Below are 16637 nucleotides of genomic sequence, written 5' to 3' on the forward strand. Positions count from 1 at the left end.
AGCCTGAGTAATCTCCTTTAATCATAAGACAAGCAGTCTGAGATCTATGTGAAGTTTTCTTCTAACAAGGCTCTAGTCAAGCAGGTATTGATAATCACAAAGATACTACGTTTCTTGTCAAGTCCATGCATCTGAAACATATAACTGGCTTACTAATACCATACCCAACATGTACGGGTTATCGTATTAGAGGCCGTGGTTCGTCATGTGCTTAAACTGTCTTATTGGCTTTCACCTCCACCATGATAAATATGTAAATTTTATCCAATCCTTGTTCAAAGATTTATTGAAGTAGAAGTCACTGATTATGAACTAATCACCAACATTCTTGGAATTGAAGAATCTCAATGTGCTTATAATTGCCTAACCAGATACATTTCTGATTGCAGGTATTTTGAAGAAAAAGTAAATATTTTAATCATTAAATATCACAGTCAAAAAGTGAAGTTATGTCTACTCCCAATTTATTTTAAAACTTGTTGTTTGAGTACTTTCAATATCAGTTGTTAAGTCATAAGTTAATTTTTTAGGTTTTGATTGGGTATATTCTTTCTTTTTGTTGCCTTTTGAGGTTTTGTTTGAATTCCAGTGTATTCATCTTTAAATTTTTCATTCACAGTTTGTATAGAGTGGAAAATAATATTTGTCAACTATACAGCTTCGAAAAAGTAAGTGGTTTAAATATAAAAGAGATAGTTTATTCATTAGAAAGATTGCAACAGATTTTATGAATTACTTCATACATTTTATTTAAATCAGGATAATGGTATGAATCAACAATTAAATGTAAGAGTTATAAAAAGTGACATTCTTAAACGTAAGTTTTTGATTTATCAAATTTATTTTTTTGCTATTTTTGGGCAGTAATAAAAAAATTTATGTTCTATTATTTTAGATTTTGATGAAAATGAGAACCTTCCAATACTACCTGTAGTGCAAAAGGTTATGGTACATAAAGTTCCAGGTACAAATGTTATGCCTTTTGATGCTTCCATTCAAATTTTATGTTTTTTTAAAATAACATACAATGAAATAACAAAAAAGCAAAACCTTGTTCCAATGTAATACAATTTATACCTGGACTGGACTGGGTAGTAATTATCCAATCACAGCAAAAGATTTGTCAAACTATTCTGTTTATCAAAAGTTTGACATAATTTTGTTCAAGTGATCTTGAACCAAATTAGAATGGCATTAGAAATATGGAAAAAGATAATTGGTTTATGGCACACCTCTGCAATGTATCTAAGCAGTTACTATACTTTAATTAATAATTTATGAATCAATGATTATAATTTTTATGGATATAAATAAGATTTTGTGATAAAATAATATAAATAAAAAGGAAATTTAATGTAGTTTAATGATTAATCACAAAAATAAAGTTGCATAAATGTTTATTTGTATGCCACACAAATCATCCCAATGGATGTCATTGCCTGGAAAGCTCAGAGTTGTATAATTAATTTCTCTAATTATTCAACTATAGAGTATTTTAAAATGATTCATTAAGTTGAACAATTAAGCCATGTGCCAAGATGATTTTTTGGGTTTATTGACCAATTCTAATAAAACAATTCAAACTTAATTTTTTGATTCTGTACAATAATTATCATTTGTTTTTAATTTAAAAGTTTCAATTTTAAAAGTTTGGCTTTATAAATTTTTATAATTCAAATACTAATATTTGTTTACATGGATGAACATGGATGACATATGTGATAATATTTTAGTTGTTGTTACTATTGAGTGCTTTTTTTTGTAACAATGCACATTCTTACAGGTTCTGTTATACTGGGTTGTATTGAAAACAAAAATATTATGAACATTATTCTTCTTGATAACAAAACAAAATTACCCTGGGAATGTACAACGGCTTGTTTCAAAAATGGATATGAAAATGCAGTTCTGAAAAATAATGGCTATTGTTGGTGTGGTGATGTCTATTTAAATACAGAAATCAGTTTCACAAACCTTGCTGCAAGTGATCCTCTAAATTACTGCAATGTACCATGCACAAATGATCCGTCAGTCAGCTGTGGTGGAATTGGGTACAGTCTTGTTTATCAAAAACCTGGTTAGTATGTATTATGAAAAAAGGAAGTTTGTCAAAAATTTCATTTTGTAAGGAATTTTGTTGAACATCATTTATGCCAGTATGATATCTTGAATTGTGTATCTTAAAATAGTGTAGCATTTAAATGCATACTACGTAATTGAAGGGTCCTCAGTCAGATGTAATGTTACTAAAATACATTTGTGTTAATGAGCAGCATGAATCTTGAATTAAGTAGTATTTCTGCTACAGCACCTGCATTTTATGCACACTGATCCAATAGCACAAATGCATAGGGAGAAGGAAGAATAAGGAGTTTGTCCTGTGTAACTCCAACTCATAATTTCAAAGATGTACTTTTTGTTTTTCAGTACAATGTTATAGTGGATTTCTGAATCATGTTGGTGGCAGTTATTATTGTATGCACGCAATTAAGAACACTTTTGATAATTCTGAAAATTCATGCAAATCAGACATTTCATATGATGAATTATTGAATCCATTACTTAACAAAAACATCTTCGAATTTATTAAGGTTAGTTTTTTTACATGACTTTATGTCTAGCATTTTTCTTTGTTATAAGTTCACAAGTATAAGTATGGTAATAAGACTCAATCGCATGGCATAACTCAGCTGGTATATGTGTGTGCTTGTCTCTTGTTTAAAACTATACATTGCATGTTTTATATACATCATGCATCAATACAAAAAAGGAATTCTTTACTAATAGCATTATGGAGAAAAATTCACCTGCAATCAGTGCAACCAATGAGTAAGCATTCATATTTTGTGGTGCATTATTATGATTTTAATTTTAAATTTTTTTTATTTAGAATTGGATACTTGATCGAATTTTATCTAGCTATCTTGTAAATACGACTTTGGAAGAGTTCTCAATATGGGCTGGTAGATTGGATGAATTTTTTGTTGACATGCCAAATTGGATTTCATGGAAAAATGGACAAATCCCAGAAAAAGATAGTAAATTGTGTGTCACATTAAGTTTTGTAAGTTATAAAAATATAATATTGTACTGTCCAGAATTATCTGTCATTATCAGATTATTTTCAGAATAATTATAAAAATTATTTCCAAATTTCAAACATTTCCTGAATATTATCTTCTCAACTATCCTTACACTAAAAACTGTAATATGTTTTAATACATAATAATTTTCAACGCAAATACAAAAAATATATTTGGCATATGAAATACAATCAAATAATTTTGGTAAATTTTTTCATATTCATTGTTTTTCCGTCCTTGATCTTCAACTTCTCAATATAATGATGGTTCGTAGCAATTTGACATTTGTTTATTCATTTTCACATTTCTTAACGCCAAATGTTCGTTCTAATACATAATGATTTTCAACGCAAATACACAAAATATATTTGGCATATGATATACAATCTAATGATTTTGGTAAATTTTTTTATGTCCATTGTTTTTCCGTCCTTGATCTTCAACTTCTCAATATAATGACGGTTCGTAGCAATTTGACATTTGTTTATTCATTTTCACATTTCTTAACGCCAAATGTTCGTTCCATGTTTACTCCGTTCTTGTTTTCAATATTATGCATATATATCTTGCTCTATCTATCAGTTTCATTTTTCTGCCACATGTTTACTTATTTTACATCAGTCACATTTCTGATAAAAGCTCATCTTTGAAATAATGAAACGTGATATTGGTATGAAATGTAGTTACACATGGCAAAAATGATATTATATATGTTTGTTTGCAATATTTTAGTTTATATCTGGCTTGTCTGATTCCATATATGGAACACTGGATGCAGTTGATTGCAACTTCACAGAAGCATCATATATTTGTGATCTAGGGTTTTGTGATTCAACAGGTTATTGCAATGGATCAAAAAGTGCACAAGAAGTAAATTCAGGTTGGCTGAAATGAAGTTTTTTTTTCATTCCAAATACTGATGGCCATCCTTAGATCCATCCACATATAGATTAATATACCGGTAGTTAAATTAGTTTATATCATGTTTACATTTTGTCAAAAAATAAATTTTGTGAAACACTGGACCGCTGAATATAAATTTTTTAATTGTGTCTCATAAATCCTACTTGTCCTAATTGTATGATTTTTACTTCATAAAAATTGTCTAACTTTTTGCTAAAGTATTATATCCACCTTAATCCAGAATTTAGCATGAATTTCACTTTGTACACTTACCCCTCAACTCATAACAGTGGAAGTGTGATCATTGTGAGATGTGTGACAAAGTGGTACAAGTGTGCTAAAAAGAGATCTTTTTTTCAGGCACCTAGTTTGGGGTAGTTTAAAATGGGAGTGTCTCTTAAAAGATATTATTTTATTTACAGTTTTCAAATTTCTTGTAAACTGCCACATTGTTCTACATGGAATATTTTGTTTTTAAAATGGGCCAGCATTCATTTTTAAATAGATTGATTTTGACAAACAATTGTTCAATGAATAACATATAGGTATATTTGTACATTTATTTCTTCTTATTATTATTATGATTTGTAGATAATATGCAGGACATTGAATTTGTTTACATTGACTCAAAAAGTGTTTCATGGTATGAAGCAAGAGAGATGTGCCTGCAGAGAGAAAAGGATTTGTGTCTTTCTACTGATGCCGTAAAAGATTATAAAACTCCACTCATTGGTGGAAACTTTGTCAATATAAGCAATGTCAATGCTCGAGTACCAATTAGGTATACTTTTGTTTATGCGTTTGATGTATAAAAATTTTAGTGTAATGCATTTTAGTGTTTGCATGAAGTTAAGCAATTTTGCTATACAAATATATCGTGATTCTGATTAAATAATGGGACATTATTATTAAATTGAAAAGAATTGGTGCTTTAATTTTGACCCACTTCACATATAATTGGTCGTCAGTTTAAAAAATATAGCCATAATTTTTATATATATAGTTTTGAAAAAAAAGATTGTCTAATAGCATTTATTTGGTTTGATTTATATCTACATTTATTATAGATTTAAGTTTGATTACTCTGTGTGATAGGATACCCCCGGCCAAACTAGAGTCATATTTTGAACTTTCTGCAAATAAAAAATAGAGTTAAAATTTTGAACTTGTTGAAGTGGGATATCACATAAATAAAATTTAACAATTGAGTCAAAACTTCACCTGATAGATATTAAAATTATTCATGACAAAGTCACCTAGTCAAAGTTTTAATATCTCAAAGACTGGGGCCGGAGTTCAAAGAAGCATTGAAGTTAAACTCCATCCCCACTGGTTGGAATTGATTCTGCCTCATTTTATTGTACCGTATAATAGGTCGCGCCACCGTATAGGTCGCACTATTATATTTGTGTTGAAAAAGTTTAATTTATAGTTGACTCGCACATAAGTCGCACTGAAAATCTAGGGATTTAAAAGGCCCTTTCCCCATTTTTTTTGCATAAATAACTTCCTATTTTGTTATTTTTGTACGGCTTAATATAATCAAAATATGTTTATCGACACCTGTGAGCGATAATAAGTGCATGTACGCAAGCGCAGACCATACGATTTTCATGAATAACCAACTCGCTACAAACGTGTATATCATTGTCGGTACATTCAGACCCCTAACACTGTTTAGGAAATGACAAAAACATATACACAAATAAATTTGTTAAAAAAATTTATTTGAAAACTTTATAATTAACAGGAAACGTCAATTAAAACATTGTAAAATATCCACCGGAAAGTTCAGCTTAAATGTCAAATTACTTGTGGGCACTTATGTCGAGCGGATTGGTCGCACCTATATTTTTTTTAAAAAAATATAAGGAAAAAATGCAACCTATCTGCGAGTATGTATATATGGTAAACTTTTTTTAAAGGGATACCCCAAATGACAGATTGCATTTTAACAATTGGAATTTTCACGCTCTTTGGGATTATGAACGAAGCTTCGAGGAAGATATCATAAGGAATATGCAAGGAGTGTTTTGTTGTGGTAATCAATTGCTTTTTTATGATTATTTTTTCTAGCTATTAAATGCATGCATTGAAAAAACTTTGGACAAATTAATTGAATTATTTCAGGTAAACATGAAGAAACACGACCAAAGTTTGCCTATAAATATACACCAATTTTGTCTTCAAGACGAAAGGGAAAAATTACCCTTGCGTCTGTGGATTTTTACATGTCATTACATTGGTCAGCAAATGTGGAGGAGATGTGTTGTAAAGATTGTTATATTGCCTCATCTACATCTGAGTTTTCAAAAGCAACAAAATTTTATAAAATATCACCAGGTGAAACAACTTTTTAATGTACTAGTCAATCTGTGCAATCTTGAATCAGTTAAAAGGGTTAGCATTGATAGCTTGCTGTTTTGTGAAGTGCCAAACAAAGCACTACTTTTTCAACAAAACCATTTTCCATGTAAGAACCTGACTGAAAGAGAAGTTCTTCTCAAATTTTTTTTTAGATGGCATGTGTATACAAGTTACATATGCAACACAATTGTGTTACCTTTAATTTTGCATATAAATTTTTCAAATGTAAGCTCCAACACAGTTGGTCTGATTGCTTTAACCACTAGGTTATTATTACATTTATACCCAGCACAAAAACTTCAACATTTAGCTGTTTGGACTAGAGTTTTTATTATGCATATAATATCACTCTTTTAGTGGAGACTGATAGGCATTAATCTAATTTTAAAACATATTCTAAGTACATGCATGTTAGTGCCATATTATTTATTCAATATCACAGGGCTGAATGGAGTACCAGGAACAGTATCATTCGAACTGGTCAGTGCCCCCGGGTATTTTTTATCATATTGCAATGAAACTTTAAGTTTAACAGCAAAACATGAATGGAAAGACGATAAATCAAGTTTTTGGATCATTAATGACTACCCCAAAAAGGTATTTTATTGATAATTATTTTTTCAATATATTTTCTTATTGTGTGTAGTTGAGAGTTTCATTATTATGGTAATTTGGTCGCTCAAACCCAAAGCTCTGTGTGGAAAACTTGAAATTTCATTACATCATTACATTAATGAAACTAGAAATATCTAATATATTTTCTGGTTTCTGGCTAGTACATTGTGTTTGCATTTTCCATGGTTGCAGAATCATGCTCAACACTAGGAACACCCTTTGCTATGGATGAATTTGCAGGTTCGAATCTCATAACGATTTATCATGTGCGAGAGTATTGTTGAATTGTGACTGGGTAGTTCATCTAACTTCATCTAATCTAATAATCTAATCTAACTTCATCTAATTAACCGGTTTGCTATTCCCATGCCCAATTCACACTAGGTATTAGAGGATAGCTGTGGTTGCCATTCAACTAAGTTATTCAAATGACTTTTCTCTTCTTCCGAATGATAAGATTTTCATGAATTTATTTTTTCAGGATTGTGTACTATATGAAAGTTTTACGGAACCAAATTTTTATTTATATCTTAATGATAGAACTGTCACACTGAGCCCAAATTTGAATGATGATATATGCTTTAATATATTGCAAGGTATGTAAAATGATATTAAATAAGTTCTGTTAAGAATCATGCAACTTTTTGATTTGATAAGAGGGATCCTTTTGTTTTTTTAAATTTACACACAATAGCCCATTCTACTGATGAGAATCTTTCTTGTGACCTATTAAAAAAGGCCTTATGTGAGTTTTCAAGTATAAACCCAGAAATTTATCATAAGACTGAGGAGTCTGTTTCTGGAGTTAAAGTTGTATGCTTTGCTAATATTAAGAATTTTTGAGTTGAATTTAAAACTTTCTAAATTAGTGTAATTATTTAATTGATTTCATATCTAATTAATTTAGCAAAAGTGTTAGATTCTGCAATCAATAATAATTTCTTATAGAAAGTCATAAATTTGTTGTAAATCCGGGCTTACAAACGTGGCAATATTCAAGAGATTATTGCAGTATGAGAGGAATGGACCTGTGTTCTTCTGATACAGTTTGTCAAGACAAGAAATTTGGTACAGATGATTGGCTACCAGTCATGTATGTATAAAATTTGATATAATTGAAAAAGTGTTAGTGTTGTTTGTAAATAAACCAAGCTAGTAATTTACAGTGTTCCTACAGTTATTACAGTTATTTCTATTGAGACATGAAAGATGAGAATCACTAATCATCACTTTTCTACTGCTTATGATTTTTATGCAGAAATTTCCTCAAGACCACTTGAATATTCTGTATTAGATATTCTGTGAATATTTGGTATTACTGTTCAAAACCTGTAATTGTTTACTGATGCACTCTATATTTTTGTTAAATTTTATCACTGATTGATTTGGTCAGGCAAAGTTGGGAAGACTACAGTAACGGTATTCCACTGTAAAAGATTAGGTTCTCGATACTAGCCATTTTCCCTTCTTGTACACATATTTGAGCATTGATATCTTTTTTGATATACCGTAGTAAATTTAAAAAAAATTGGCATACCGGTAATAGTCGTATCAAACTTGTTTGGAGCCAAACATCATATGGAGGTAAATACGTTTTCGTTCATGATTCATTTATTGAAAATTCAATGGGTGAAATTTTTTAATAGAGTCAATATTAAATGAAAACTAACCCCCTTGATAGAAAACATATAGACACAGTCTATCTTCTTTTTTGACAAAATTGAGAGAAACCCAGGGGCTCCGCGAGCTATTCGATTACTTTTCAAAATACTGACTTGGCTAATTTTTTAACTGTACAAAGAAGCAATAAAAGCCTCAAAATTTGGCAAAGTGGCGGAATTAAAAAATGACATTATTTATAAGCAGGAGCGCAGCCAGGATTCTTAAGAACGAGGGGGTTCAAAATTGGAATCGGAAATTTCCGGGCATCATTCTTCGCGATTAGTAAAAAATGAATAACAAGATTCCTGTTGCCTAAAATATTCAATCCATGACCAATGCGAGCATTTAAAGTGTCTTGTCGTTATAATTTAATTGTGCTGATTGTTACTCACGTTTGCTTCGAGATTACTATTAGGATTACTAAAATGAAATAATACTATTTTAAAATAACATAAAATAAATGATAAACTGCCAACTATAAATAAATTGAAGTCATATTCTTGGGATCTTGGGATTTGTCAAATTTGTTTTGTTCTTTCGCACTCGAGATTATTTTTAAGCAAGTTATCGTCGTTTAAAAAATCACAAAGTCTGAGCAAAATACGAACGATTGGAATTTATTTTATTGCATGCGTCTTCGTCGGCAGTTTCAGATGAAAAAAAAGGTACATTGCGCACACAATTGACTGTGTTTCGATTCCGCAGTTTCTACGATGAATAACTAAAGAAAACCTGACATAACACCAAATTTTATGATTTACAATGGTCCATAAAAGCGTTTTTAATCTGACGTGGGTCTGCTGAAACCAAACTCATAGGGCGATCTTCCATTTTAAGTTTTAGTTTTAATCTTTTAGAATGATGCTTTTCAATCATGAAATTTGAGTTGCGGATTTACTTCTTTATTAATTGTTATTTTTAGCATTTTTTCGCCGATGACTACAATATGGTAACATGTTTTTCACATTGAATTTTCCACTAAACAAAAAAGCAATTATAGTCGTCATTGTGGATAAATACATGTATTTGCTGAAGGAAACTTTTGATTTGACTAAGAATAAACACCGGCGTAAAGATGTTCAGGGTTCAAAAACGCGCCATGCAGACAAAAACAATCAGCGATTGTAACAAAATGCAATCGCACACGTTATTAGCGGCCATTTACCGTAAGTCTTCCAAAAATATCAAAAGGGAAAAGATTCGAGCCCTAATTTATTAATATGTTTGTCAAGTGCCAAATTTACAGCTTTAGTGTAAATAATTTATCTTTGAAATTTAGATTTATCTATGACTTGTATTAGCCCCATTAATTAAAAAAGGTTTAGCATTTAAATTAAGTAAAGTACTTTTACCTAACTCAGGAACATTAATCGGAAAGTGACAATTTTGACATATATTTTGGGGTTCCATGAATAATAGTAGACCTTTTCAAGGGCTCCGCAACACCAAAAGTTTGAGAACCTATGGTATATATGATGAAAACCTATTAAAAATATATCAAGTAACTTAAATCACCTACCGGCAAATATGGTTTGATATTTATGCAATAAGTTACAACATGTGTCAGAAAAGATCCTATTGTCCAATTGTCACAAAATCTATATGGTATTGATAGAATAAAAATAGATAAGACCAATTTTTATTTACAGAAACTATGAAAATGAGTGGCTACACCATAATCCATTCTGCCATTTACACCTCCAGTACCATAGTTCAAAACCTAAATGGGGTTTGAGCTATGGAATTTGTTCCCCATGGGATACCAATGTTGAAACCATCTGCTATTTCAAATCAAGTCTTCATTGCTGTGGTAAAATCTTTTTTTCATGCATATATAGAATAATATTCAATACATACACACATGAATAAAAATATTCAAGCATCCATAATAATTCAATTTCAATCATTGAGCAATAACAGATTTATATTAGAAATATGCTGGAAAATAATATTAGGGAAAAATTAATTTGATTAAATACCGTATATACTCGCCGATAGGTCGCACCGCCTTATAGGTCGCACTATTAGTTTTGTGTTAAAAAGTTTAATTTAGAATTGACTCGCACATAAGTCGCAATGAAAATCTAGGGATTTAGAAGGCCCTTTACCTAGCTTTTTCGCATAGATAACTTCCTATTTTTTTTTTTTTTTGTAGGGCTTAAATATAATCAAAATATGTTTATTGACACCTGTGAGCGATAATAAGTGCATGTACGCAAGCGCAGACCATACTATTTTTGTGAATAACCAACTCGCTTCAAACCTCTATATCATTGCCAGTACATTCAGAGCAATTTGCACTCATGTCGAGAGGATTGTTCGCACCTCTTCTTTTTTAAACATAAGGAAAAAATTGCGACTTATCTGCGAGTATGTACGGTACTCATCATCAATAATTTCAATATTGTCTTTTTACCAACATAAGGTGATTGAAGCAATTTTTATAAGGTAGCACCTCAATCAATATACAAAAATACTTGATTTTTGTTATTAGGTAATAATTTATTCATAATACAGCTTATACTACTATTTATAATATCTTAGATGCTGTTGATTATACTGATGATAATATTGAAGACTTACCATCAGAAATAGCAATATCACCAACAGGTAATATTTTCAGTCAACTTATGAAAAAAAGTATGACTATTCTTGTTAGTTTCACCTATGTCCATTTATTCTTAATTAAGAATTACGTCCTTTTATCTGAAGTTTGTTCAAAAGTCATTTTGATGATTGTCATTTATACTCAACAGCTGGTGATGTAATTGAATATGGATACTTGAACAGTGTGTACCTGTGGGGATCTGGTTCTGGATTATATGATGTATCTTCGGTCAGTTTATCAGAAAATGAGTGTTACAATAAAATGAGAAAAGAAGGTTTGTATACCACAGTTCCTTTTTTACAAATGCATTGTTTCACATTCATCATGCTAGCAAGGCATGCCTAGAAATATTCAATTGAGAAGTCTAATTACGTGATAGGCTAGGGGGTTTAAGCTCTTTAAACTTATTAATTTGCAATGAGTATATGCACTATGATGAAACCATATTCTTGGCTTTACTCTTTCAGTTGGAAAGAGGAAAGATAAAGATAAGAAGTCTAGATTTGCGACATAGTTATAAACAAATAACTCAAGTCTTAAAACAACTGAAGTCGATATTGTCAATTGAACAGCTATTTGAAAGAATTTTTTTAATATCATTGACAATTTGGACATGTATAATGAAAGGTGCAACTAAGGATTAGTTTGAACATCTCAACTATGTGCATCTGTAATACATTCATTTGTTGAATTAATTTTTTGAGTTATTATTAAAATTATCTTTTTCTATTACTTTTGGGCAGGATTTTACGCCTATGGTTTCACCAGTTCATCATGTACGGGAATAACTGAATCTGAATTTAGGGAAAATTTAAATGTAATTAATGAAACAGGGGAAACTGGAATGTTAAAAATTGTCAAGATGCATTATATTAAGGAAGGCAAGAAACTTTTTACTGTTAACACATAGTGGTATTTCAATCATACTAATATGATCTGTAATTAATTGAACATTACTTGAGATACTTCAGTGAATGACACAGTTTATATGTTTGAAGTATTGCTTTTGCAAACTCAAATCCACAAGTATTACTTAGTGGATAGCACACTAGACCTAAGTTTGTTGGCATCGAATGTTAATATCTCGAGCTCAAAGCACCGCTATCACCAACACGGAAACCATCATGTAATAAATACCTTCGGTGGGCTCTGTGCTGTACCAGCAAAATTGTAATTTTTTTATCAAAAATTCAATTGAATGTATTAGTGACATTTACCATGTATGTATCTTTGTGTGACACAGTACAAATATCGTTTCAATTATCAATTTGATTGTATATATCTATGGTATTTCTTTTTTAAGCATAAACCATTCTTTTTCACAGAATCTCATTTTGCTTCGATTTATGGTAAATCATATGAAAAAAGTACTTTGACTCAAATGGTTTCAGAGGATCTAGACAGTTTTACAATTTCAATATGGTACCAGGATTTAAAAGGAAGTGGTGGAAAGTTTATATCATATTTCACTGAAAATGATGATGATATTGTAATTCAAATCTTCAAACTAAAATATTCAAATAGCTTTATCATCAATATTTGCAATGTAGAAATGCTGTTTGATAATGAAGAAAAATATGGCACTGATGTATATTGGCATCATTTGGTTGTCAACCTTGTTAAAGGCTATGGAATTGAACTATATATTGATGGTCATCAATTGCATGAACACGGAAACAGGAATGTCAACAAAAACTGTTATATATCTAATGGTAAGTGAGTTGATCGAATTATATTTAACTTTGAAATTTCAAAAAAAAGTTAGAATATGTATAAGGTATGTTCATTTCAATCAGTGTAGCAAGTAACACAATATTTGTTAAAAATCAGGTGGGAATTTTACTGTTGGCGATGCTCGGAATGAAGACTTGTTTGGAGAAGAAATAACATCAGAATTCATTCTGATTGTAGACATATGGAATTATTCAATGACTGAAAAATTAATTAAGTATAAATTTTATTTCATAGTAATATGCTATTCTATAAAATTCAATACACATCCAAATCACATTTCGGCTAATATCATCTCAAAGACATACTGAAATATATAGTGAATATTGCTGTATAAAATAGTTTGAACATTTATAACAAAGAAATAAGTGATATAAAGATTTTGGTAATAGATTGTTGTAGTTTGACACAAACTGGTTTATTTTATAATCATGCTTTATAATTATTGTATTCTAAGAAATATTAGTTGTTGACCTGGCTAGTGGTTACTGAAATGTATTTTAATAATGTGAAATTATTCCACATTATAAATTTGGATTATCATGTCGCTCACAGGAATTTGTATCTGGGTTCAATTCAATATGGAAACATAGTCTCATCATATAAAAATCGAAGTGAAATGAATGAAAATGAATTTAACATTCCTCAATCATTCCTTCAATTCAGTGAGTTATTTTTACACAATATGTGTGCACAAGATCTGCATTTTGCACAAGATCTGTTTTTTTTTATCAAATTGCTTTATTTTCAGGAATTTTATTTTTTTCTCAATTTTATTATTTTTCTTAATCAGATGTAATTACGGTAGGTATTTTTGAATTTTTTTTTTATTGCATCAAGTTTTTTGTGACTATATGTTTAAAATGACGCCATTGTGATTGAATACTAATTGTTGCTGTCATTAAACTATAAACTGACCACTGACATACATTGATGCAAACTTGAAGCATATTGAGTAAATTTCAGCATTTCAGTGGTGAACTCTAATGTCATTTATAAGTTAATACATTGTCTGATTCAGAATTGTTCTATCCAAATGGTTGTAGATTTGAATTTCCTGGATTTTACAAGTATGAGACGGAATTTCTGAATATTTTATTGTTGAAGGGTACTTGAATCAATCACTGATGTATTACATATATTTTCATTAACCACATGATTAAGATATTTTGGTTGGTCTTATTAATTTTATGTGATAAACATACAATGCCCTATGGTCTTTATATTACATAGATATTAACAACCATGTCAAATTTAATTGTATTTTACTTGTTCCAGGTCACTATATCCAGAATGAAGGTATATCATTCAACATACATATTACTAATCCTGGTGATAATGAATTTAAACAAGTTGTCTTAAAGAGAAATGATTTGTGGTCAACGGGGTCTGAACCTAATTACTTCAGGAAAAAGTGTTATCGAGAATCAAATATAAATTCTGATTATTGCAAAGTGCTGTCTAGTGCTCAGATTGTACCTTCATCAGATGGAAGTGGATATGCAATTAAATATTGGGACAATTTCAATTCAGGATCATTATACTTAATACCAGTATGTCATTTTTTTCAACTTATTTTGCTGTTGTAAAATTTTTATAACAATTACTGATAATATGCTGGGTTTTCCTTTTTCGGAACCATCTTGACATTGCTGGTCATGTTCGTGGTTTTTGGCTTTGTGTTTGAATCTACTTTGATATTAAAGGTCAATTTGGGAAATGGATCATTTGGATTACAAAGTAGTTTGATAGAGCCTTCTCAAGATGAATTATTGTCTTTCTATCATCGTCCTGATATCTGGAAAATTGCAAACTTAAAGGAAATAAACAGGTATATGTCCCGTTTTATATATATATATATATATAGAACATCATTTGATTAATTTTATTTCTTTTTGTTTTACATATCATACTTATGTACGTATTGTAATATCGCATTGAACAAATATCTGAAAATTTGGAAAATGGAAGATTCATAGTAATTTGGTAGAAAATGATTAAAATTAAATTCATAAAATGGTGGAATACTTAAAATGAACTTTACCGGCTGCCCGTAGTTTATTATTGGTTGCACAACTTATATGGATTTATTAAATTAAAATATATGCATCCGGCCAACATATTTTATCAGAAAAGTCATATTTCCTACAAATGTATGACAATATTTCAAAACTAACATTTCAAAAGGATATAGAACAATTCAAACAGTTAAATTATTGAACAAGTTTTTATTATATCAGAGACAATGATTTGATTTTGTTTGATGACAAAACTATTGGATGGAAAATAACTAGCGATTCATGTGATGAAATTCTTCCTGAAAGTTTTACAGGATCATCTGTAACAAGAGTACATCTATCGTATCTGTCTAGACCTTGTTTGCAAGAAGTAATAATTTTTTAATAATTCAGTAAATTTATAAATTTATTTAGTGAATTCATTTTACCTGAACTTAACAACTTGGTACATTTAGGTTTCAAGTGGTACTATGAGTTTAGTGAAATTATGAAGTCATTTATTTATGTGGTTTGCGGAGAAAACTGTTTAATAATTGTGTTAACATCCTCAATGTTCACTAAAACTTCCAAGCTTTTATGTTACTTATGTCTCAAAGAAACTTGAATATGTCAATACTGGATATGAGTGTAAAATTGTATTGTATTCGTATTTCATGAAGGTTTTATTATACATATATAAATAAATTTGAATTTGAAAATAATGCTGTTTGTGAACATTTTTATTTTAATGATTCATATTGTTGAATATAAAATCTGGCAAATATCAGAATATGATGCAGAGTATATCTAATCTGATTGTATGAATAAGAAATTATTTGTAAAACAAGATTATAGAATGTGGGGTATTCTTGAATACACATCCATATTTGCTATGTCCAAACTTACAAGTCCTTTTCTAAGCTATTCCTTGTTTTGCACTTTTATTTCAGATATGGAAAAATGAAGTTGGTTGCACTGTACCTTTATTTCATCATGGATCATTCTTTGATACTCTTGTTGAAAGATGGAGACAATCTGCTTCTGAGGGTGGATTGCGTAAACAACATATCAAAGAATTAATGATGTATGCTTATTCACAAGCCAAAAGCGGAAATTTGAAATATTATAAAGTGTGTTTTGGTGGATGTAAGTGAATATTGCTTAGAGTCCTGATAGCTTAAAACACAATTCTTAACACATCAAATGGCTGTAAAAATTGGTTCAAATTTACCGACTGTCTTTTTGGAATTAGAGGATCTCCATGTTTGTCAGGGAAGAGAAAAAAGTTGATAACACAATTTAATTATACTGCAAATAGATGGAGGAGGCCTTTTCTGACCAGCAGTATTGTGAGCCACTCTATGGCAGAGATGGGTCAAGCACTTATTTATCCCTCCACAGTATTTAAATCTGTGAAACAGCGTAGGGTAATCAGAGGTGCAATGGCAAGCATATTCTCAATGATTAGCACAATGTACCATACCACCAAGCTATTTTGCATTCTCAATATGGGTATTTAGAAATGGTCCCCATGAAAAAATAATGTCAAACAAATGACCTATGAATTTTTTATTCTAATATTCGAAATTATAAATAATTCAATTGCTGCATATTTGAAGACTATTTAATACGTTTGAATGTACGGCTTTAAAGACATCAAAATCAAAGTAC

At 30.0% G+C, this 16637-nt stretch overlaps 1 protein-coding gene across 1 annotated transcript in view; it reads left to right on the forward strand.

Annotated features, from left to right (window-relative positions):
• Positions 1 to 16637, forward strand: part of LOC144421998 (uncharacterized) — a 39859-nt gene that overhangs the window by 8439 nt on the left and 14783 nt on the right. Inside the window, exons 12-36 of the mRNA XM_078111650.1 lie at positions 282 to 389; positions 620 to 668; positions 760 to 817; positions 896 to 964; positions 1784 to 2077; positions 2428 to 2591; positions 2891 to 3064; positions 3816 to 3963; positions 4578 to 4767; positions 5912 to 6027; positions 6117 to 6329; positions 6796 to 6950; positions 7450 to 7564; positions 7917 to 8061; positions 10280 to 10440; positions 11175 to 11240; positions 11387 to 11512; positions 11982 to 12119; positions 12564 to 12950; positions 13069 to 13186; positions 13525 to 13634; positions 14248 to 14522; positions 14676 to 14800; positions 15210 to 15357; positions 15917 to 16112. Of these exons, the coding sequence (XP_077967776.1) occupies positions 282 to 389; positions 620 to 668; positions 760 to 817; positions 896 to 964; positions 1784 to 2077; positions 2428 to 2591; positions 2891 to 3064; positions 3816 to 3963; positions 4578 to 4767; positions 5912 to 6027; positions 6117 to 6329; positions 6796 to 6950; positions 7450 to 7564; positions 7917 to 8061; positions 10280 to 10440; positions 11175 to 11240; positions 11387 to 11512; positions 11982 to 12119; positions 12564 to 12950; positions 13069 to 13186; positions 13525 to 13634; positions 14248 to 14522; positions 14676 to 14800; positions 15210 to 15357; positions 15917 to 16112 (3848 nt within the window). The remainder of the gene's footprint in view (positions 1 to 281; positions 390 to 619; positions 669 to 759; positions 818 to 895; positions 965 to 1783; positions 2078 to 2427; positions 2592 to 2890; positions 3065 to 3815; positions 3964 to 4577; positions 4768 to 5911; positions 6028 to 6116; positions 6330 to 6795; positions 6951 to 7449; positions 7565 to 7916; positions 8062 to 10279; positions 10441 to 11174; positions 11241 to 11386; positions 11513 to 11981; positions 12120 to 12563; positions 12951 to 13068; positions 13187 to 13524; positions 13635 to 14247; positions 14523 to 14675; positions 14801 to 15209; positions 15358 to 15916; positions 16113 to 16637) is intronic.

The sequence above is a fragment of the Styela clava genome, chromosome 4, assembly GCF_964204865.1.
Source record: "Styela clava chromosome 4, kaStyClav1.hap1.2, whole genome shotgun sequence".
Lineage (NCBI taxonomy): Eukaryota > Metazoa > Chordata > Ascidiacea > Stolidobranchia > Styelidae > Styela > Styela clava.